General features: G+C 38.9%; 1 protein-coding gene across 1 annotated transcript in view; it reads right to left on the bottom strand.

The window, feature by feature from the left end:
- Window positions 1-234: 234 nt before the first annotated feature.
- LOC126284310 (wee1-like protein kinase) overlaps window positions 235-25,288 on the bottom strand; it is a 79,670-nt gene continuing 54,616 nt past the window's right edge. Inside the window, exons 6-8 of the mRNA XM_049983144.1 lie at window positions 20,950-21,075; window positions 15,465-15,592; window positions 235-2,553 (exon numbers count right to left, since the gene is read on the bottom strand). Coding sequence (XP_049839101.1) covers window positions 2,230-2,553; window positions 15,465-15,592; window positions 20,950-21,075 — 578 coding nt within the window. The 3' untranslated portion in view covers window positions 235-2,229. The remainder of the gene's footprint in view (window positions 2,554-15,464; window positions 15,593-20,949; window positions 21,076-25,288) is intronic.

Raw genomic sequence — 25,288 nt, 5'->3', positions numbered from 1 at the left:
TCAAAGTGTAAAGGTACACAACACAGTTCACATTAATTTTGTAGGAAAAACATTTGGAAAAATCTCTGGACAGCAACCACACATGAAGTACTTGAATTATGAGAAAACCAACAGCTGTACAATTGTCCAACAATGTTTGTTGAATGAACAAAGTTGGATTACAATGCAGCTGTTTTCATCACTATTAAAGTAAATTTGGAAAAGGATCATCAGCATTACAAGAAACATGATTAATTATTTTTTTGTAAATACCAATTCTGATAACCTTTATTGAATTTATTTGAAAATATACACAAAATAAAAAATTTTACAGTCTTACAAGTGTTCAAAGTTACTTAGCACTGCTGAGATTCAAGTGCACGCGCGTGCACGCCCACGCCCACACACACACACACACACACACACACACACACACACACACACACACACACACACACTATTTACATGAACAGCTTCCATGTATGTTATCACATTAGATTTTTGCAACTGCTGTAATGAACATGTGGTAAAGGATTAAATTTTACACGTTCTTTGGAAGCAACTAGTCTTAACTATTGAGAAAGTTACCTCCACCTAAATAAAATGAACTGTAGGCTGTTCATGGTATGACATTGTAAAAACACTTCAAGCCTTTAGCTTGTCAGTATACTCATTACACATAACATAAACAAAGAACTGAAATACTTCCAACTAAACAGACAGAAAACTAACATTAACAGCAACACATTATATGTATCAGCAAACAACTAAATGTGGTTTCTCATATTTGAAAACATGATGAGTGTTACTCAATTCATTTTTTATTTCTTGTCCAGATGTAGTCAGCAATTTAATAGACAAGAACCTGCCAAAGAACGCAGAAACACTAAAAATTTGGAGACCTATGAACCTCTGAATTATGCACCACATTAAGCATCTTCTGAACCATCAGTTTTCTCGGAGGTTTTTTTTTTTTTAAAGTAAATGTTGAGGAGGGGACAGATGTAACCAAGTGTTTTACAAATGGTATGTCATCCAAGAATAAGAAAGAGCTCGCAAATTTTGGTATGACAGTTGTAGCTCATATACAAGGTATCAACAAGGAATACATTAAATTTGGCTCCACTAACCAGGTACTGACAACAGAATGATAAATCATGTGAAACTCAATTCACATTGAATACTGAATAATTTACGTTTTCTCATTATTTTTGTTTAAAATCTTTCGGTTCAAAGCTTTTCATACTCACTAAAAACAACAACTCCAAAATTTAGATTAGGGGAAATGGACTCAAGATCAGTAAGAAAATGAATTGAAACAAAAGAACTTAACTGTAAATAATGAGGAAATGTAAAATATGGTAACAATTTAATATTACCCTTTTAATGCTCTACTCTCACTCTCTTCTTAATTACTCACAGCTTCCAGTTTCTCCACTAAAATGCGAAGAAACAGCACTTCACTACACCAGTCACCAACTGGTGCACACTACCATTCCCCAATGTGATATTTTCCAATACATTTGATGTAGGGGAATTACTGAAAACACTGGCTCAACGTCAATATTTTACGAACAGAGAAATGTTTAGTTTTCTATCTGTCAACAGGTTTACTGTTGTCTGTCTTAGGATAGCCCTTTCTGCTCGTTGCCATTGACACAATAGTGTTAATGACACAGTTTCCTTCACAGAAAATTCTTGTCAGCAAATAAAAGACAGCAAGGATGAAAATAATTCAATTCTAAACATGATTCTCCAAAATCAAGTAAAATTTATAATGTTGAATGACATTTTAAAACATAAAAGCCAAATGAAATGCAAATACTTTACAGATATTTACATTTTTGCTAACTCTTTTAAATTGCAGTCAAGTGTTCTTACAATGTGAAGTTTTTACAATGTCAACTACAATTCTTGTCTGAAATTCTACAAATCAGTTACTAACAACATTTCAGAAATATAGCATTTATCACCTCAGTAAAGTCAGGCCTTAAAACTCAGCACAAATGCTACATAAAACATCAAGCTCAAATTAAGGAAAGAACATTTTAAATGCAAGAACACACTTTTGTAAAAGATGGCTTCACACATCATAGTCAACTTATGAAATACTTCCCAGATAATACAGAAGCATTAACCACTTAGAAGTGCCCTGAGGTGACAAAGGAGACAGCCAGTTCAGCCTTGTAGTTCCTGTAACTATAAGGCACTAAAACCAATGCAGGCCATATATAACTGCTTTACTCCACATTAGAAGCCTGTTACACTATGACTGCGATTAATTTTCTTACCAATAAGGCGAGAGGATCGAGAAATTATATTCACTTGGGGACGACAATTGGCATCTACACTAATGCCACCTGCACCAGCGACTTTCATGAGGATTGTAGGAGTAACTGACTTGAGACACTGTGCAGCCGCCTCCAGGCGGCGTGACAGGAACTCATTCTTCAGACGTTCTGCATTCAGCTCTCGCTGAAGCTGGGCCTTACTCTTATTTTCAGAAGAAAGCGCACGGTGCTGCAGGATCTCCACTGCACTCGGGCGGTGACTGGCATCACGTTGTATCATGTCCTGAAAATTTGAAATTTGTAGTGAAAGCAGTATTTAACACCATAAAGCTAGCCGAGTCAATTGTAAAATATTCCCCCCCCCCTTTTTTCCATTTTCCATGCAACAAATAGATCCCTCTCAAAACTGAGGCATGAATGAACTCTGTCTTCCATTCCGAACTTCCCAATATATCCCCTCTTTCCTGCCTGAGGAAGGGACAAAGTTCCAAAAAGCTAGGAATAATGTTTTCTGCCTTTATGTGCGCAAATTGGCAGTACTCAGTATTTTACCATGGATGGGTAAGTGATGGTAAGCTACCATCTTGTTTTTATTTTATACAACTTTACAGCCCCAAGGAAAAATATTCTTTTACATTTTTGAAAAGCATACAATATGTTTCTACAACCTATCAGACATAGCAGAGTGGCCCATTGGCAATTTCCAATAATCATGAGATTGAACCTTATCATTGTAAGTTCTCTCTCGCTCTCGCTAGACACACAAACAAACACAAAATTCAAGCTTTCGCAACCAACTGTTGCTTCTTCAGGAAAGAGGGAAGGAGAGGGAAAGACGAAAGGATGTGGGTTTTAAGGGAGAGGGTAAGGAGTCATTCCAATCCCGGGAGCGGAAAGACCTCCCGTAAGGTGAAAAAAGGACAGGTATACACTCGCACACACTGTCTGTGATGTGCAGGTGTGTGTGAGGGGCAGGGGGGGGGAGGGGGGGGGGTGCTAGCTCGCTCACGCACGAGTGCAACAGGGACAGGAAAAGGAAACCCACCCTGTTTTCCTTTCCCTGTTGTTTCATAACCTGGGTTGTGAGCAACTGAATCCACTTTCCCGTCTTCCCTTTCTTTCCCCTCTCTCCTCCCTGATGAAGGAACATTGTTCTGAAACCTAGGAACGTAAATTTTCGGTTCTGTTTTACGTGTACCTATCAGCTGTACTGAGCTAAGTACGGGCCAGCCCTTCTATCTCTTTGTTAGTATTTGTATGTGTGTTTTCTACTTTGCCCGAAAGCTTCATGAATTATTTCAAGAAGAACAGAAAAACTAGTAGAGACAGCCCTCAGGGAAGATGATTTTGGGTGGTAAAATGAAACAACGTGTGACGCAACACTGACCCTACAATTTATCTCTGAATATAGATTAAGCTTTTGACAATACAATCTTTGAAATTCTGTTAAAATACAGGAAGTAAAATGTTGTCTACAACTTTTATAGAAACCAGACTGCAACTGTAAGAGTATGAAAGGAAAACAAAAGTAGAGAAGGGGATGAGACCAGCTTACAGCCTATTCTGAGATCATTCAATAGGTATGCTGAGCAAGCAGTAAAGGGCAACAAAAAGGAATTTGGAAAGGGAATTAGAGCTCCGATTAAACAAAAAGAAAAATGAACTTTGCCATCTTTGGCAGTATTAAAAAGACATGGACAAATCTCAAAGGACTTTCAACAGTAGCAAAACAGAATGGAAATTGTCGAAGATGTAAGACAAATATAAACCAAATAAAATAAGTTATCAGAGTACAGTGTAAATCAGATGATGCTGAGGGAATTGGATAAGGAAATGGAACAACAAATACAGTACATAAGTTTTTATGATTAGGCAGAAAATTCATTGAGGAAACAAAATGCAGATTGGCAACAGAAATGACAGCATTGCTGAAAGAGAGGAAATTGTTAACATCAACTGTAAATTTAAACATTATTAAGTATTTCCTTGTTAAGATATTAAAACAGTACAGACAAGAGAAGAAATGAAGCTTTTAAAATAGAATACTACAAGAGAATTTCGTGTAAGTAATAATGAGATAGCGACTCACATTGAGGGAAAGAAAGTAATTCATAGAATAGCTTGATTAGGAGGTGGTAGATGTTTTCACGACATATAATGAGGCACCAAGGAATATTCAGTTTCATAATAAATCTGACTACCTTACATGACATACAGTCCCTTGTAATATCACAATAGAAAGTAGACCATGTTGGTTGAGCTTAGTTTACAGCAGGGCCAGCCAAACGCTGCACAGTGTGCACATGTGCGGAAGTGCTGCACATGTGAGCACGTGTGCGACAGCAACATCTGTTCAAAAATGGTTCAAATGGCTCTGAGCACTATGGGACTTAACATCTATGGTCATCAGTCACCTAGAACTTAGACCGACTTAAACCTAACTAACCTAAGGACAGCACACAACACCCAGCCATCACGAGGCAGAGAAAATCCCTGACCCCGCCGGGAATCGAACCCGGGCGTGGGAAGCGAGAACGCTACCGCACGACCATGAGATGAGGGCAGCAACATCTGTTATTAGACATGTGTCCTAAATGAATGGCAGCGGCTCCACTTCCCTGTTTATGTGGTACAGGCAAGAGCGCAACATATCCAGTCTCTTTTACCCCTGGTGACCGTAACCTTAACAGAGACATACTGGGAAATGGCAAATAACGGGAGATCAATGTTCTCAGTCGTTTAAAAATGACTGGGAACTGCAATTCTTTTTTGTAGCCATTGGCGAAAACTCGCAGTGTTTACTTTGCCACCAAATAATAGGCAGCCAGTGTAAGTTTTCAACTAAAAGACACTACAATACATATCACAAAGACGAGTGTAGTGTACTCAACAGTGGAGAACGGCAAGCAAAATTAAATGTCCTTAAGTAAATGGGTGAGACACATCAACTCGATTTTACTATATGTCAAAGTAACTGATACTTATTGAACTCTTAGTTTCTTGTGTTACATTTATGTCTATTTTACTGTACGCTGTACAATGTACTGTTTTCAATTTTCCAGAATGACAACCGCAGTAAATCTTCACTGCAAGCAAGTTTTAAAATTGCATTAAGAATTGCGCAATCTGGGAAACCCTTTTCCGAAGGGGAGTTTGTGAAAGGGTGCCCAATTGATGCTGCAAAACTTTTGTGTCCCACAAACATTAGCAGGTTTCAAGAAATCTGTCTATCCAAACAAACAGTGATGAGATGTATCAGTGTTATGGCCAGTGATGTGCACAGGCAGCTAATAAATAAGGCTAAAGGCTTTGTTCCTTTCTCTGTTGCACCCTATGAAGTAACAGATCTTACAGATACAGCTCAGGTTGTGATATACATACGAGGTGTCGATAACGCACTTTGTGTAACAGAGGATGTTTTGGACTTAGTACCTTTGAAAGGGACTACTACAGGTGTGGACTTGCACCAAACTGTCGAGCAAGCACTTAATAGTGTCGGTATGAACTGGAATCTGAAGTCTCAGAGACGACAAATGGAGCACCATCAATTCAAGGCCATCAGAGAGAGAACTCTTAGCACGGATACGCAAAAAGCTAGGGCACACAGACGAGACGTTGTATGGAATTCACTGCATTCTGCATCTAGAGGCGCTTTGTGCAAAATCAGTAATGTTAGCAAATGTCATGCAAATTGTTGTGCGTACTGTATACTATCTGAAGACACGTGGGCTTACGCCTTGCCAGTTTGGCGGTTCTTGGAGGAATTTGGAGCGGAGTACGGCGACATACCTTATATTACTGAAGTACGCTGGCTCAGTCGACATAAAATGCTCAAAATATTTTCTGATTACGTATGGTCATAGCAATGTTCTTACATGAGAAGGGAAAAAGTGAACCTATGTTGAAAGACCCTTGTTGGATATCAGACCTTGCATTTCTAGTGGAAATTACATCTCACATGAACAGCCTGAACGTCAGTTTGCAAGGTGAAAATAATTTAATTTCAGACATGTTGGAAAAAGTAAATGTCTTGAAAGGAAACTTGCACTTTGGGAGAGCCAACTATTGACAGAAAACACTGCACATTTCCCGACTCTTGGACTGGTCCATGAAAGTGCTAGATTTCAAGAATACGTGTCAATAATTTTAAAAATTAAGCAACAATTTCGAGCACGATTTGCAAATGTTACGAGTTTGTCTCCTGTCACTCGCCTCTTTGCTAGACCGTTCTCATCGTCAGTTGAAGATGCTTCGAATGATCTACAGATGGAACTGAAGAATCCTACAAAAATTTTTCACAACAAGAATTTCCATGTCTGCACCGAGAAGCCGCGAGAGTTATGTCCATGTTCGGGTCAACATATGTTTGTGAAAGTTTTTTCTCAGTGATGAAAATGAATAAATCAAGGTTTCGATGAAGCATAAGTGATGAAAATCTTCGCAACTGCTTGCGTTTGTCAATGAGTCGTGCTTTTGTGCCCAATATCATTTCTCATGGCCATTGATAAATGTGTTTGGATTTATTCCTTTCATAATTAAAAATTATTGTTTACCAGTTGTGCATTCCACAACGGAGGGCTATCTGTTGAGAGGCCCGACAAACATGGTTCCTGAAGAGGGGCAGCAGCCTTTTGTTCCTGAAGAGGGGCAGCAGCCTTTTCAGTAGTTGCAGGGGCAACAGTCTGAATGATTGACTGATCTGGCCTTGTAACACTAACCAAAACGGCCTTGCTGTGCTGGTACTGCAAATGGCTGAAAGCAAGGGAAACTACAGGCATAATTTTTCTCAAGGGCATGCAGCTTTACTGTATGGTTAAATGATGATGGCGTCCTCTTGGGTAAAATATTCCGGAGGTAAGATAGTCCCCCATTCAGATCTCCGGGAGGGGACTACTCAAGGGGAAGTCCTCATCATGAGAAAGGAAACTGGTGTTCTACGGACCAAAGCGTGGAATGTCGGATCCCTTAATTGGGCAGGTCATCGTCATTTAAGACTGATTATGCCTTTCAGCGTTCAGTCTGGAGCATAGCCCCCCTTATAAAATTCCTCCATGATCCCCTATTCAGTGCTAACATTCGTGCCTCTTCTGATGTTAAACCTATTACTTCAAAATCATTCTTAACCGAATCCAGGTACCTTTTCCTTGGTCTGCTCCCGACTCCTCCTACCCTCTACGGCTGAACCCACGAGTCTCTTGGGTAACCTTGCTTCTCCCATGCGCGTAACATGACCCCACCATCTAAGCCTGTTCGCCCTGACTGCTACATCTATAGAGTTCATTCCCAGTTTTTCTTTGTTTTCCTCATTGTGGACACCCTCCTGCCATTGTTCCCATCTACTAGTACCTGCAATCATCCTAGCTACTTTCATATCCGTGACCTCAACCTTGTTGATAAGGTAACCTGAATCCACCCAGCTTTCGCTCCCGAAAGAAAGATTGAACGGTGCACAGATAACTTAGTCTTGGTACTGACTTCCTTCTCGCAAAAGAGAGTAGATCGTAGCCGAGCGCTCATTGCATTAGCTTTGCTACACCTAGCTTCCAGTTCTTTCACTATTTTGCCATCCTGTGAATAGGCATCCTAAGTACTTGAAACTGTCCACCTGTTCTAACTTTGTTCCTCCTATCTGGCACTCAATCTGTTTATCTCTCTTTCCCACTGACTAATCTTCATACCATAGTCCTTACATTTCTGATCCAGTTCTGAAATATTACTTTGCAAACTTTCAATTGAATCTGCCATCACAACTAAGTCATCCGCATATGCAAGACTGCTTATTTTGTGTTCACATATCTTGATCTCACCCAGCCAGTCTATTGTTTTCAATATTTGATCCATAAATAATATGAACAACAGTGGAGACAGGTTGCAACCTTGTCTTATCCCTGAAACTACTCTGAACCATGAACTCAATTTACTGTCAACTCTAACTGCTGCCTGACTATCCATGTAAAGACCTTTAATTGCTTGCAAAAGTTTGCCTCCTATTCGATAATCTCTTAGAACAGTCAATAACTTCCTCCTAGGAACCCGGTCATATGCCTTTTCTAGATCTATAAAGCATAGATACAAATTTCCTGTTCCACTCATAACACTTCTTCATTATTTGCCGTAAGCTAAATACCTGGTCCTGACAACCTCTAAGTGGCCTAAACCCACACTGCTTTTCATCCAATTGGTCCTCAACTAATACTCGCACTTTCCTTTCAACAATATCTGAGAAGATTTTACCCACAACGCTGATTAAAGAGATACTTCTGTAGTTGTTACAATCTTTTCTGTTTCCATGTTTAAAGATTTGTGTGATTACTACTCTTGTCCAGTCTGATGGAACCTGTCCCGAAAGCAGAAAGGCGGAAGGAGTATACAGAGGGTCTATACAAGGGCGATGTACTTGAGGACAATGTTCTGGAAACAGAAGAGGAGGTAGATGAAGATGAAATGGGAGGTAGGATACTGCATGAAGAGTTTGACAGAGCACTGAAAGACCTGAGTCGAAACTAGGCCCCCGGAGTAGACAACATTCCATTAGAACTACTGACGACCTTGGGAAAGCCAGTCCTGACAAAACTCTACCATCTGGTGAGCAAGATGTATGAGACAGGCGAAATACTGTCAGACTTCAAGAAGAATATAATAATTCCAACCCGAAAGAAAGCAGGTGTTGACAGATGTGAACATTACCAAATCATCACAGCTGCAAAATAATTACGCAAATTCTTTACAGACGAATGGAGAAACTGGTAGAAGCCGACCTCGGGGAATATCAGTTTGGATTCCATAGAAATGTTGGAACACATGAGGCACTACTGACCCTACGACTTATCTTGGAAGCTAGATTAAGGAAAGGCAAACCTACTTTTCTACCATTTGTAGACTTAGAGAAAGCTTTTGACAGTGTTGACTGGAATACTCTTTCAAATTCTGAAGGTGGCAGCGGTAAAATACAGAGAGCGAAAGACTATTTACAATTTGTACAGAAACCAGATGGCATAAGAGTCAAGGGGCATGAAAGGGAAGCAGCGGTTGGGAAGGGAGTGAGATAGGGTTGTAGCCTGTCCCCGATGTTATTCAATCTGCATATTGAGCAAGCAGTAAATGAAACAACTTCAAGTAGTAAAGGAGTTTTGCTATTTGGAGCAAAGTAACGGCTGATGGTCGAAGTAGAGAGGATATAAAATGTAGACTGGCAATGGCAAGGAAAGCGTTTCTGAAGAAGAGAAATTTGTTAACATAGAGTATAAATTTAAATGTCAGGAAGTCTTTTATGAAAGTATTTGTATGGAGTGTAGCCATGTATGGAAGTGAAACATGGACGATAAATAGTTTCGACAAGAAGAGAATAGAAGCTTTAGAAATGTGGTGCTACAGAAGAATGCTGAAGATTAGATGGGTAGATCACATAACTAATGAGGAGGTACTGAATAGGATTGCGGAGAAGAGAAGTTTGTGGCACAACTTGACCAGAAGAAGGGGTCGATTGGTAGGACATGCTGAGATATCGAGGAATCACCAATTTAGTATTGGAGGTCAGCGTGGAGGGTAAAATTCGTAGAGGGAGACCTAGTGATTAATACACTAAGGAGATTGTGAAGGATGTAGGTTGCAGTAGGTACTAGGAGATGAAGCTTGCACACAGGATAGAGTAGCAAGGAGAGCTGCATCAAACCAGTCTCAGGACTGAAGACCACAAGAACAACAACTGTCTGTGCATTATTGCCTCATTCTGCTCCATGTTACATTATTATTAGGAAAATTGGTCATTAAACCGATTGTTCCAATGTATACTTACATTCAGGTTCTTTTTAATGTGTGAAGGGCTACACCGAGTTGAAGTCCATAAAACATAACATTCATCTAATTGTCGGTTATTATGCAGATTTCAGACGGAACTGATGAAAGATGTAGTAATAATGGTATTGAAATAACAGGTGGTCACCGAGAGGTCTGCGGTTATCATTCTGCTCAGAGGTCAGTGAGACAGAAATTATGTGGGTGTAACTGAGGGCTCCGAGAATTAGATATAGGAAACCTTGCATTAGTTGAATGTTACTTGAAATCATGAATAAGGTTCATTAGGAGTCACTAAGTGCTCTCTTTCTTAAATACTAGATCAAAAATGTAACGCGTATTTACGTGCTGTCAGTCAAGCTGCCTTAATAAAAACCCACGATTGTTAACTGTATTACTTGTCTTACTGGGTTAAACTGTTAACATAAAAGTAGACGTCTCAATGAATAGACTGTGACAGTATTTTAAATAGAATGAAATTTTCACTTTATAGCCGAGTGTGCGCTGATATGAAACTTCCTGGCAGATTAAAACGGTGTGCCGGACCGAGACTCGAACTTGGGACCTTTGCCTTTCGTGGGCAAGTGCTCTACCGACTGAGCTACCCAAGCACGACACACACCCCGTCCTCACAGTTTTAATTCCGCCAGTACCTCGTCTCCTACCTTCCCAAGTTCACAGAAGCTCTCCTGCGAACCTGTTCGAGTCTCGGTCCGGCACACCGTTTTAATCCGCCAGGAAGTTTCAGTATTTTAAATGTTTAATACGCGAAATACCTTCCTATGGTTGGCTTGCAAGCTGTGGAAAGAGCACCAGAATGCATCGGTACAGAGTATCCTACGAAGTGGATAAAGCGACATCTGTCCGTAGAAACATGCACTACATGAACACTGACAGCTGCGGCGTGCATGCTGTGACCTGAAGTTGCACATGTGCAGGAGCACCGCATGTGTGCAGAATTTCTGGCCGGCCCTGGTTTACTGCATATTGCATATATCATATTCGCAACAACTCTATACAGGGGCGTTTACACTGAGCCCAGAAACATGTTTTTGTTTGGAACATTGTGTGCAACTTGTTCCCTCAACATGTTGGCCACATTGTTCGTTGTTCGCATTCCCATTTACAATAGCGCCCAACATTTCTGCGTATTCGCATAGTCTGCTGCGGTGAACTGACAGGTTACTTTGTGTATAGTCGTCGGTGGCCCAGAACATACTATAGAAGACGTGGCGGGAGTGACATGTTTGTGAGCTGAATTTGGAAGACTGTTCTGGCTTTTGTAACTTTAGTAGGATGTCGCCGTCAGATTTTGAAATAATGTTGAATATTCTAAGACCAGTTGTTTCAAAGAAAGTCACAAATTTTAGAAAAACAATCACTGTGAACCAAAGACTTGCTGTTACTCTGTTTTCTGGCATCAGGAGACTCCTATCAAAGCCAGCCATATTTCAAATAGTTCCATATCATCCAGGAAACGTAGATATTTAAATCCAAACTACTTCGTTTCCTAAAGTGTGTCAGTACCAAATCCAGATTTTCTACTTTCCTCTATTTCTCTTTTCTCTCGCCGGTACCGAGACGAGAGATTTAACTTTTTTGTCCTCGTCACCGCTGCTAGTACCAAGCACCGCAGCAACTTTTTGTAATGAATCGTTTGATTTTTTAGTATTTTTGTAACCTGCGCAACGTACATTCCACAGGCACTCCCCTGCCTCAGAGCGACATCAGCTGGAAAATTTTGCTTTGTGACCACTCCATTTCAAATAAAAATGAGGGGACATAAAATAAACACACCACTACACTCCAGCAAAACAAACACCAAATCACTAACTCAGAGCAAACGAATGCTAGCGCTGCATAGCGGAATTTAGTGGTAGCAGACCACGAACAATGTTTCTTTGATCTCTACTGAAGCAGCTGTCGAACACTGATTTTGTGTTGTGAACATGTTGCCAACATCGGTAGTCCAATGTTGCAAACTCAGTGCAAATGCGCCTTAATGGAGAATGTGTTTGTAGGCGTATATACAAGATATATTTTCTTTGTGAAAGCAAGGACATAGGCTGGTCATTTAGATAAAAAGGTAAAGTTTTTATTAACTTAAACTACAACGGACCTGATAAACGAAAACCAACCACATATACACAGTATTTATTTAGAAATTTATTTATGGAGTAGGAGTTGACAAGCAGCAATGACTTTCAAATCGTTTTCAAAACTTTCATTACTCGCCAGCATAAATTCTGTAACAACTGTAAGAAGAATTATGTGAGTAAAGCACATGCAATATTTACCCATTTTACCAATGCTGCACTGTTTGAATGTTGTCTTGACCCATCTTGGTTTCAGCCAGTGAAGTGGGTGAATTCACATAGACGTTCTCCTGAATGATTACATTGGAGGCAGTCAGTTCTATACGCAAGATACCTTTATTGCACCATGTATATACCTGGCATTAATGACCGTTTTGCCCTGTTGCCATTTTCAAATGTCAGCAACTATAATACCAAACACCGCAGAAAAGTAAGACACATAGTGAACATTGTAATGCTTTGCATATAACAATTGCTGTTGTACTTTTACTTCTTCTTCTACTACTACTATTATTGCGTCAGTGATGTATGTGGCACACTGAAAACCTGTTTCATAGTAGGTGTCGTGTGCATTATTGCATGCCTGTCATTTTTCTTAGTGAAAGGTCCTTCTACTGTTATGCTTTCACACTCTGCAAAATCTCCTGCCTAAGCAAAGCCTTTGGACACTGCATGTTCCCCTGGTTTAGTAACATCTGTATTAATGAATGAGGAAGCAAAAGGACATGTTGAACTGTTAACTGTATTTGATAATGCCCTGTAAGCGAGCTGTTAAGAATATGTTACTTAGGTGACATATAGCGAAATATGTTCTTAGAATCTGTGTGTGATGTGCAAGACCTTTTATGTAGACTTTCTAAATTGCGATTTTGTGTGTGTGTGTGTGTGTGTGTGTGTGAGGGGGGGGGGGGGGGGGGAGTGCGCTCACAAATTGGGGGGGGGGGGTGGTTTGAAGTCCACATACATGGCCTTGCACATCAGAAATTCCTTCCAAGCACATATTTTGCTACAAATCATTGAAGTAAAACATTCTTAACAACTGGCTTCTTGGATGTCATCAAACAGATTTAGTGGTGCTTCCTAATACATAAATACAGATGTTACAAAACTGCTGGAAAATGTAGCACCCACAAACTTTGCTTAGGTGTAACTTTTGTGAAATGTTAAAGTGTAACTACAGAGACTGAATACCTACAGACACACAACATTGAGGACACATGACTGCAGCTCTCTCCACCATTATACTTTGACACTTTGCAAAATGTCATATCTACGCATATTCTTTGGGCAATGCATGTTCCTGCAGTTTTGTAACATCTGTGGTGATGTTTATGACGCAGATAAGACGCGTTGTACCATTAAATGTATTTGGCAAAGGCCAGGATGCTTGCTGCTAAAGACACTTATGTGATGTACTGCAAAATGCATACTTGAAAGCTGTTAGTGATGCGCAAAAACATAGCTTTTAAATATGACATGCATCACTGACAAATGTAAGTAATATAACAACAATTCTAATATGCAAAGCATAATGATGTTCACCACATATCTTGCCTTTCTACAGAGTTTGTTATTGTAATTGCAGACTTTGAAAATGGCAGCAGGCCAGAACTGTCCAGTAATGCCACACACATCATGGTGCAATGAAGACATCTCACACGACACAACTGACAACAGTTTCATCATTCAGGATTTATGATGAGGCTATGGACCCACTCAAGAAGCAACTAATCACATTGACATTGTGAATATGAAGGCCACGTAGCAGATCCACAAGGGTGATCAACAGGCAGGGACGGTTATGATGCAATAATGTGACAAAGGAGACATGATGGGTGCCAGCTGTACGGCTTCAAAGCTTTTACCAGTCACTCTGGTTATTCATCATTAAGCCTTTTCCATAATTTGGCAAGTACCCAACAATTAACACAGATTAACTTCCGTGTTGAAAACTTTGATCCAAGGCAGTCAGGCAGATGCAATATTTCTTGATTTTCAAGAAGCATTTGACTCAGAACTGCATGTACGGTTATTGTCAAAAATACGATCGTATTAGGTCTCGAGTGAAATTTGTGACAATTGAGGACTTTTTGGTAGAAAGGATGCAGCATATTATCTTGCACGGAGACTCATTGTCAGATATAGCAACAACTTCAGGTGTACTCGAGGGAAATGCATTGGGACCCTCACCGTTCATGTTGTATACTGATGACCTTGCATACAACATTTGTACTAACTTCAGATTTTTTGCAGATTATACAGTAATCTATACTAAAGTATTGTCTGAAAGAAGCTGCATAGATATTCAGTCAGATTTTGATAAGATCTGAAAGGTACAAAGATTGGCAAAGTGCTTTAAATGTCCAGAAATTTAAAACTGTGCACTTAAAATAAAAGAACATAGTATCCTGTGACTATATCAACGAGTCACAGTTGAAATCTAACAACTCATACAAATATGTAGGGGCAAGACTTTGTAGGGATATGAAATGGAATGATCACATAGGTTCAGTTGTGGGTATAGCAGGTGATGGACTTCAGTTTATTTGTAGAATGCTGTGAAGTGCAATCAGCCTACAAATGAGACAGCTTAAAAATCACTTGGGATACCCTTGTTGCTGAAGTACATATGACCCCTACCAAATAGGACTACTGGGATATTTAACGTATACAGATATGGGCAGCACGAATGGTCACAGGTTTGTCTGACCCATGGGAGTATGTTATCAAGTGGTTTAGGAAACTGAGCTGGCAGACTGAGGTAGGCGTAAACTAACTCGAGAAAGACTATTAACCAAGTTTCAAGAGCCTGCCTTAAATGACGACTCGAGGAATATACAACAACCTCCAACATATTGTTCACATAGGGATCCTGAGGACAAGATTAGAATAATTGCAGCATGCACAGAGGCATTCAGACAATCATTCTTCCTACACTCCTCCGTGAATGGAATGGGAAGAAATCCTAATAACTGGTACAATGAGATGTACCCTCTGCCATGCACTTCACGATGGTTTGCGGAGTATATATGTAGATGAAGTACTACAATTTGACATAATAAAGATGTGTCTAAACACAATGCAACGTTGTGCTTACAAGACTGCAATAGTGTGTGGTTTCAGCTCATGTCTTTGTTACGTGGGAGGTAAGAAGAGCATAGACTGCACTTAGAAGTTTCTCACACCCCATTTTGCTACCACTTCACGTGGAATAGCAAGAATAATTTTGTGGAACACACTTATCTATATAGTTTGTGCCACAGGATGAACTTCAACTATTTCTCCTTACATGTATCAAAATTACCTTGATAAGTTCATTGAAGTCACGACTCACATTAGGCAAATACTTAATTTTGCCATCTCTAATGTCATGCCATTCCTGACCATTCTTCGGGAGCGGACCAGCACCTCCAGCTTCGTAGACAGTTAAACCTGGAATTAATTTTGAAGAATTATCTAACTGAAGTCAAGAACACAGAGTTGAAGTTTAGTAAGAGACACAAAATAGTATGTTAAACATTAATCCTGAGTAGATAATTTACCCGCCCCCCTTTCCCTTCCCTACACATACACTTTTTTTTTTTTTTTGTCAATGTAGCAGATTTGATTAACAGATTATTATGAATTTCACAATTATTTTCATAGGATGGTGCCTCTCCAACAACAGTTTCACTTACCTAACGTTACAACCTATCTTTCAGACATTCCTTGCTTGTAACCTGGCCTTCTCTTCCTTCCTTATAACCCACCTTGTTGAGGTCAACACCTCTTCTCTCTTAAGCTAGTGTCAGTGCTGTTTTCTGTTGTGTGTTACTGTGCTCCATGCATCGATCCACTGAGGTGAGTGGCTGCCTTTCCCTTATTTTATGTACTGCCCCATCTAGGACTTTTCATTATTGTATTATTACCTACAAATATATTTTAGTAAAGAAAAACCTCAAGATCCACATTTAAACAATTGTCCAACACCAAAGTACTTATACAGCATAAGAACTGTACTGCATAAATCAAGAGAAGCTGCGGCTAAACAAATACTGCTCACGTGAACTGTTAAACTACTAGTGCGGGTATTTCAAGCCCTCTCAATGTTCAGTTTTGAATTATTGATGAAATGTGCTTTGAAGAGAGTACACTTTACAGTGTGGTAAATTACATAGCTGTCAGCATATGAATGTTTTTTTTTTTTCTCCCCTACAAATATGGACAACACATTATCATACAGTAACTTCTCATCAGTAGTGTTGCTCATTTGGCTGCAGTACAATACAGATAAAGGCTAGCTTTAATCCCACCTGCATGTCAAAATCTACAAAATAATGATTACTACTGCAGTCACTTTTTACTAATCTTTATTAGCATTACACTTTTTGGCAGCATTACACTAAAGTTTGATAAGGATTATTTGCCGACTTTCACGTTGTACAAAAAGATTTTCATTCATTTTAGTATACACCATGGGTGAGTTATATCTTTAAATCATAAATTTATGTATTTACTTATATTTTTAATGGGAATTAATTTCTCTGGTACATAGAGCACAAGAATGAAAACATCACCAGCACATATTACTTTCACATTCAGTCATTTACATACTAAAGACTTAAATGGTAAGATAAACTTATTTCAGTTTCTAAGATCAATGAGAATGAAACCCTTTCTATATAACCATATTTATGCCATGGTACATATTTAAATATTAAGATTATATGGTACTTCGTAGTGTCAAAACAATTTTAAGTTAACTCTTTCTATTAATAAATTAAGCATTTCAATTTGGATGTATTTTTGAATAACTTTATAGCTTATCAATTAGTTGCCAGTTATCATGTATAATGCCTTGAAGGAAAATTTACAGTCTTTCGTACAAGTTCATTTGGTAACCCTTCTGCATTTATTATATGGCAAGAATTTGTGATATTCTAGAATGGGTGGACAGTACCCCTAATATAGGTGGCTACAGTTTGTGTGAAACAAATTTGTGTGTTCCTTTTATCTTTTTCAGGCATATCTCCCAGTATGACCAACAAAGAGGCTTTGCATGTACACTGTTTTGTAACACATACTGAGACACAAAATGAACTCTGACAGACACAATGAAGCACTTACTATAAATAATGTAGCACATGCAAAGCTCTCTATCTAGGTCAAACCAAAAGAGCCTTCCAAAATTTATATAACAAATACAAACAAATGTACAAACAGTTACGCTTAATCATCAATAGCAACACACATTAAGGACACTGGCCACCCATCCTGGTGCATTATGAATGGTGCTCACACTTTACATAAAATGAACAAGGTGAAATGGACTTATAGTTCTTCATACAAGTTTTCAATCATAGCAAAAAAACAAAAACAAAAACAAAAAAACAGTTGTATCTTTATCAATTGTACCATCTATCCAATTGAAGTAAACTTTTCTTAGCAGTAAAAAGTCTTTGGAATGTAGAGCTGCTCAGCCATAATAAAAATCTCCACAAAATATTTATTTTAGGTCTTCATTGCACACTTCAGTAATTCACCGTTGTCAAAGGAACCAAATGTAAAACTTGAAGAATAGCCAATAATGCAGCAGCGATTAAGCATCTTTGCTGCATGACAATAGCAGATACTGCAAGGCAGGTTGGTTTGCGAGTTACTGCTGGGGTACTGCTTAGTCATGTTGTGCTGTCCCTCGTAATACATATTGACAAATGAAGTATCAAACTCTACTAATCTGGCAATGTTCTATCAAGTAGGCACGTGAAGTTAATTTTATTTGAAATGGGGAGACAAAGTGACACTTTCCACTGACACTGGGCATCATATGAAAAACAGTATTTGTTGGGCTGACTGACAACACATTATAAAAATGAGACTGCAAATATCTGTTAAAACACCAGAGAAAATTGAGTCAGTTTCTATATATGCTTAGTAATATTAAGTTGGACGTGATACTTTGTATCTACACTGTTCTGGTTGGTGCAAGTTCTGCTGTCTGTGTTATTCTATTCAGTATGTGATGTAGGTATGTTTCTCACTGTGTGCTGCTTCTTTTACATTCCATTCCTTTGAAAATGGAGAAACGTGGAAGGAATATACGAAATAAATATTTTGTAGTCATGACAAGAGGTTCATCTTAAGTACAGAACATGATCATCTCTCTAAGCTGGAATATATATCCAAAAGCACAAAGTGGTGATGTGTTTATTATTGTGCTTTGTGCCAAACAAAGCAGTTTCCATCAAAAATGTAAGTAAACACATTAATTAAATGACTCACACATTCAAATAATTAACGTGTATACATGAAAATAAATAAACCTTTCTTTACGGGATGAAATTTAAATACATTACCTCCCTGGAACATCCAGAAAATAATTGTCATGCTTTAGACTTATGTAAATGAAACTGTAATGCACCTAGTGATGGCAGCATGCTGCCAAAACATGACCTTCTAATAAATATTAGTAAAAAGAGAGCAAAGCAGTAAAAATTTCTTCATAAATTTATAACACAGTAGCTTACTGTTACCAATTCCATCCAGCACGGATAAATTCAGTATGCTTATCAAAAACAACTCCCTATGTCTAAAAAGTTTGTATCTTTCAGAAAGATACACATCTTACTTGTTGACGTACTTACATTTGTTGTAAATTTATTTCATAAATAACGATGCTTTATTTTCATTTCTCCTGTGTAAAGTAACTTTGTCTTAGAAGCTCTTATTATACTTTTCTAAACATCACATTCAAACCTACAATGTTTCCTGAAACCTGCAGCGTAGCTTTGTTTTCTGTCCAATTTCCCAACAGTCACCAGGGAACCAATATTCTCAGAGCAAGTAACTGGATGTGAATATATTTTTGGTACAATTTAGCATGCTTCAAAAAGATTCATCCAACTTCACAGGAGTACATTTTCTTTACAAACGAAGATGGAAACTTTGGGGAGATTTTAGTTTATGAATTGAAACTGGAAGTTTATCCTGACTCTTCTTAAGTTTCTGGTTTACGTGGCTTCCCATTCAGGCCTTTCTGCTGCAACATCTCATTCATTCACTACACAATGGTGAGAAAATGCCAAAAATTTCACTTCTTAACAACAAGGCATACTAATGCACTAGTTCCCGGTTGTTAGAATTTATTAACGATTAGCTGCCTTAATGATGGACTGGCCGTAAGATGCATGTGTATCTCCCAGCACACTACTGCCCTCCAAGGTAAATTTATTTCATTATACATATTATTATTTCTCTTTCTTTGTTTGTGGTGGTTTTTGAAAAGACTCCATGTAACTTTCAGGTTAACTGTTATGTGACATCACACAGTGACTGCAGTCACGCTAGACATGATCGTGCAAGTACCTGACCAAGTTTGACATTGTCCTTATGTTTATTATGTGACAAGAAGAGGCCACGTTGAACATTTGTGAAAGGTCTATGAAAACTGATCCCAAGCATGATAGTATAAAGAACCCCAAGGTTTTATGTGCATGCCTTTAAAGTACCCTTACAATTCTGATGGTTCCTTTGAAAATAAATGCTGTGTTTCTGTCTACATTCATGAAAATGATATGAGTCTCATCAAATTCAAAGAATATTTTTGGAACCTCCTGCTTTTGAGTGATGTAACTCAGTGCCATCAACAGTGTACTGCTGAAATGTAAAAAAGGTGCTCCACACTTGCATACTGGGGTTAGTGGAATACTAAACTCTGGCTCAGTCATACACAACTCGTGATTAAATAACACGTCAAATAAAGTATCTGGAGAAGCGATTATCTTGTTGATGAGATTTACAAATATTAAAGCCACAAACTTTTACAAAACATCTATAGAATTCATAGTTTCTTCTGAGACTGCTGGATTTCAAAAGCAGTTAGCATTAGTGTAAAAATTTGTCATTGCTGAAACATTTGTTATTATCACTTTGCAAAATTTGGATGATGCATGCATACACTGTACTGCACTACTAATACTTAAATTCACTTCAATCTTGTGTGTGTGTTTTTTTGTGCGCCCCCCCCTCTCTCTCTCTCTCTCTGAAGGGAATTGAAATGAAAGTATCTAGTGCATATTTGATATAATAATACCCTCAAACATTCCACGTGGGAAAATTATATATAAAAAACAAAGATGCTGTAACTACACACACACACACACACACACACACACACACACACACACACACACACACACACCCACACCCACACCCACACCCACACTCTTCAAGCTTTTGCAACCCAAGGTTGCTTCATCAGGAAAGAGGGAAGGAGAGGGAAAGACGAAAGGATGTGGGTTTTAAGGGAGAGGGTACGGAGTCATTCCAGTCCCGGGAGCAGAAAGACTTACCATAGGGGGGGGAAAAAATGACAGGTATACACTCGCACGCACGCACACGTGTGTGTGCGCTCGAGTGTTTGCCTGTCCTTTTTTACCCCTAAGGTAAGTCTGACTCCTTACCCTCTCCCTTAAAACCCACATCCTTTTGTCTTTCCCTCTCCTTCCCTCTTTCCTGATGAAGCAACCTTGGGTTGCGAAAGCTTGAAATTTGTGTGTGTGTTTGTGTGTTTTTTATTCTGTCTATCTACCAGCACTTTCTCATTTGGTAAGTTACAGCATCTTGTTTTTATCCATTTTCAACACAACCAACACCAAGTGGCAGTTACAATTACTTTCTTTCTTTCTCTCTATTTATTACATCCTCAAAATGAATGCTTATATTCATTTCCAGAATCTAAACAGCAAAAAACATTATGCCACACACACACACACACACACACACACACACACACACACACACACACTCACCTAAAGCGAATATGTCAGCCTTTGGAAGATGGCTGAAATCTTCTTGGAGAATTTCATATGGCAAGTATCTGCAATCACCTTCTTCCACTTGCGGATCAGCAACTGATGTCACATGGCCGAGGTCACCTACAAACAACATACAAGCAACTTTGATTCTGCCCTTTTTGACATAATTGTAAGGGAAGTAATCCATAGTAAGTTCATATAATACATGACACACAACTTGCGAAACAGACTGAGCAATGGAAACTCCAGGTCAGAATATTAACAATATAAGGAAAAGATAGATTTTTACTTACTGTAAAGATGACACACTGAATTGCAGATAGGCAAAAAGAGAGGACACCTACACATTAGCTTTCAGCAAATGAAATGCACATTCATTCATGTGAGCAAGCATGCCTCACATACACACGACTGCAATCTCCGGCAGCTCAGACCAGAATGCAACTGTCACACAGAATGGAAGCAGCAGCCTGGAGGGGTAGCTGGATACAGGTGGGGGAAGGGGGGAGGGGAGAAGAGCTCTGTCTGGCCCGGAACATGCAACGACTAGACTGTCAACAGCTGTAGTGTTGGGGGGCTACAGGACAGAGAGCTGGGGTGGGGGTGGGTGGGGCAACTCCCCATTACATTATTCCTCTTAAGCAATGAAGAGGTTTACAGCTGCCCTACTTCCACTAGAATACAACTTTATAGTTGGCTGCCAAACATCAATTTTAACCAATATCTCTGAAATCAAAGTATTGGCAACCTCAGAACCCAATGAACATAAAAAGGCATATATGTTTTATTCTGAGCCATGACACCCAATAATTAGGCCCTTCTCCTGTCATCTGGTATGGTGGCACATCACTGAACAGGGTGTGCCAGAAGGTGGCACACGGACAGGAACTCTTAGCAGAAGGCACACTGTCCCCCTCCAAGGTTTGTGTTACACAGTAAAATACCTTTGTCAAATATCTTTTATAAAGTCTGTGACTGCCTGTAAGGGCACTTTTATCATACCTTTTATACAAAAAAAAGTGTGATCCTAGCTTTTACAAAAGATTTGTGAAGGAACATTGACAGTGTAACATGGGCTCAACATTTACAAAGGAGCTTTTGTAATGCTAACAATTAACTAAAATGAGACTGAAAGAAACTTATTAACTGCCATTTTATTTTATCTGGAGGGACAAAGCTTTCTATATTATGAATTGTAGAGCCTTGAAAATTATAAATGAAGAGTAAACAATGTGGTAATTAACATGTGAAATGTAACAGATCGGACAGCCCCCACAGACAAGGAATTCTCCAATTGTGAGAAAGATGAAGCTTCCCAACACCTGGAAGCTGGTTTGAACTCAATAATGCTTTATGAGGCATGGTACCATTGGAGGTAGGCTGACACTGCCTTCCTCCGATCTACTAGTATAGTTCAACACAGATTTTGGATGTTAACATCTTAGTTGACATTTTAGCATAATCTGCCATAATCAGCAGTAGTGTGCAGTAGATTTAGTGGTCCTTCCCAGCACACAGACATTTATCAAACAAAACAAAAAATGCAAATTTTCTATAACCCCAATTTACATTCCCCCTAGCAACGTCAGGTAAATGTTTATAAAATTTTATTTCAATATTTTTGGTTTTAATTTAATTCCAAATATTGTCAAAATTTTGTTTATTTCCTGTTTCATTTAGAGCTTATGAGGGCATGGCAACATGATATCCTCCTCTGTGGATACAGCACTTTGCAGTGCAGGACAATGTGCTGTTTTAGCCAACTACTAATAACTGCGAGAAGATGGGATCCTCACTGCCAAGAGCCTGTAATTGATGTGATGAAAATGTTTAGTATCCTTTACAAGTTGATCGTCAGCAGATGTGGTCGGTACTGTACACGGCAGCCTCAGAAGATTTTAACCTCATATCTAACAGGCACTAAACTTCAATATGAGAAGATCAATTAGCGAAAAATGGGAATGACAAATGTGATGACTGAAAATAGATTCTCAGATACTGCTGAGTTTTAAGTATATCATCATTAAACAATAATCTCACTGACATAATATTTCAGATAGGCACAACAAAAAGACTGTCACAAATATAGCTTTCAGCTAGTAAGGCCTTGGTCAAAATTACACACACACACACACACACACACACCACACACACACACACACACACACACACACAAACTGCAGTCTCAGGCAAGGGAACTAAGGTCATACAGCAGTGTGGCCGCAGTTGACTGAGACTGCAGTCATGATGTTGCGTGCTGTGTACGTGTGTGTTTGTCGCCTAATGTTGACGAAGGTCTTACTGGCCAAAAGCTTTATTGGTGACAGTCTTTTTGTCGTGCCTATCTGTGACTGTATGGTTTCTTTTTCACAGTATTGTTACATTCCATCCTGATTTTTCCATTGTTTGACCTAATACTTCGATATTTATTCCAACAATGACAATTAATTAACTCTGTTCTCTATTGAGGATTGTCTGCAGAACATTTATATTTACAAGAAGAGTACATTAAAGCAATAAGAGAGCTTTTATTTTGTATGAAAATAAAAAGATAATAAAAATACTATGAAATAGTACCTGATCTTTGGTGTTTCATAGTTTCCTAGAAGTTCGATGCTAATGAATCAATAAATTGCGTTATTTACAGATGATGTTGGGGCGAACTACTGTTGTAATTTATAATGTTAGAGACAGACATCGCTTGGTGTGAAATAGTTTACTTTATGATCAGTTTCAATAGCAACTACCTGTCGTCCTCAAATTCTCAGACCTACAATGTACAGATACAATATGATAATGTAGTAATCTGCATGACTGTACAACAATTATACACGAGTCGCACTGACATAAGGAGGACAGGTCCCAACTACAATAATACAGCCCACAATGGATTGTCAAATATATATAACTGCTAAATAAAATATCTGTAACACTAGTAAGCAGTATAGGAACAAAAACAGGTGCATTAATATACGTGATCCATTCACGACAACTCGAGAAGCATGTGCTGATGCACTTCAGAGTCCACGGTAAGTCGTTTCAAGTCGGGTTGTCAGGTGGTGCCACTGCACTAAGGCAAACAATGTGTACACGATTTGTTCGAAGATTGTACGAACTATTTATTTACTAGAAAAAAATTAAATATTACATAACAAAACTATAGACAGGAATATAGATCCAACTATACAATACACATTGACACAGCTCATAGCATGCAACAAGTACATAACCAGAGTCAAGTAGTTGCAGGTATCTATGATTACGGAGTACCAAGATGTAGGTAATGGTAGGCTCATACCTCGAACAAGAGAGGTTATTACATTATGCAACTGACAGCCAGTAAATGGAAGTATATACACACAGCTTAGCACAGAGTACTTCCTTAGATATAGCAGAGGCACGTAACGTAGTGTAACAGTTATGTAGTATGAGCTAACAAAGCAACTGGATACAATTGGATTCATAAGAAAAAATTGTAAGCAGTGAATGAATCCAATCTTATGAAGTTGGACAGTGAGTTTAATATAATGGATAGATAAAAACTCTACTCACCAAGTGGTGACAGGGGAACAAGATGCACAAAAGGATTTAACTTAAGGGGGTACAGTTCAGAGAAGTCACATAGAACCCCAGGTCACGGGAGACTTACTGGACGGGATGAGAAAAAATGACTTCTTTCCTTCTCATCCTATCAGGTAGGTCTCCCTTGACCCGGGGTTCTGGGTGATTTTTCTGAACTGAACCGCTTTCGCTCGACTCTCCAGTCCTTTTCCTTCACCAAGGCTGCCACAAGTTTCCCCAAGGGAAATTCCTTGATTTCGAGACAAGTTTTAGTATTTTTCCACGAGAAATTTTCAAATCTCAAGTGTAAGTAAAAGACTTAAGTAGACAAAAAATACAAGGATTTCTGTATCTCTCCCCCCACACGAGAAAAATTTTTAAGCACTAGCATCAAAATCTTTCTTCACTTAAAACTTCCGGCCCAATAAGCCGTGAACGATGTATAAAACTCAAACCCTGACATTTCCTCTCTGACTGAGGGAGACATCCTCCGAGGTAGAGCAATGAACTGCAAAGAGAACTCGAGTAAACGCTGGTTATATAAGCAGTATAGAAAGCACCACTGTCCAACATGTGGTGTAGGCTACGGAACTGTCTCTGGAAATCCCAACACTCTCAACTGAAAATAATCGACTGTAACGCTTCTGGTGCAATCCGGACATCCAAGTTTTATCCAGTTTAACACCATCTTTCCTGTTAAAATTATTATGGTGTTTATCAATCTCAATAGCCTCTCTATACATGTGCACATAATGATGCTATTTTATGCATA

This window comes from Schistocerca gregaria, chromosome 8, assembly GCF_023897955.1.
Source record: "Schistocerca gregaria isolate iqSchGreg1 chromosome 8, iqSchGreg1.2, whole genome shotgun sequence".
Taxonomy (NCBI): domain Eukaryota; kingdom Metazoa; phylum Arthropoda; class Insecta; order Orthoptera; family Acrididae; genus Schistocerca; species Schistocerca gregaria.
Note: the sequence above shows the minus strand (reverse complement) of the source record. Positions and strands in the feature narration are given on the sequence as shown.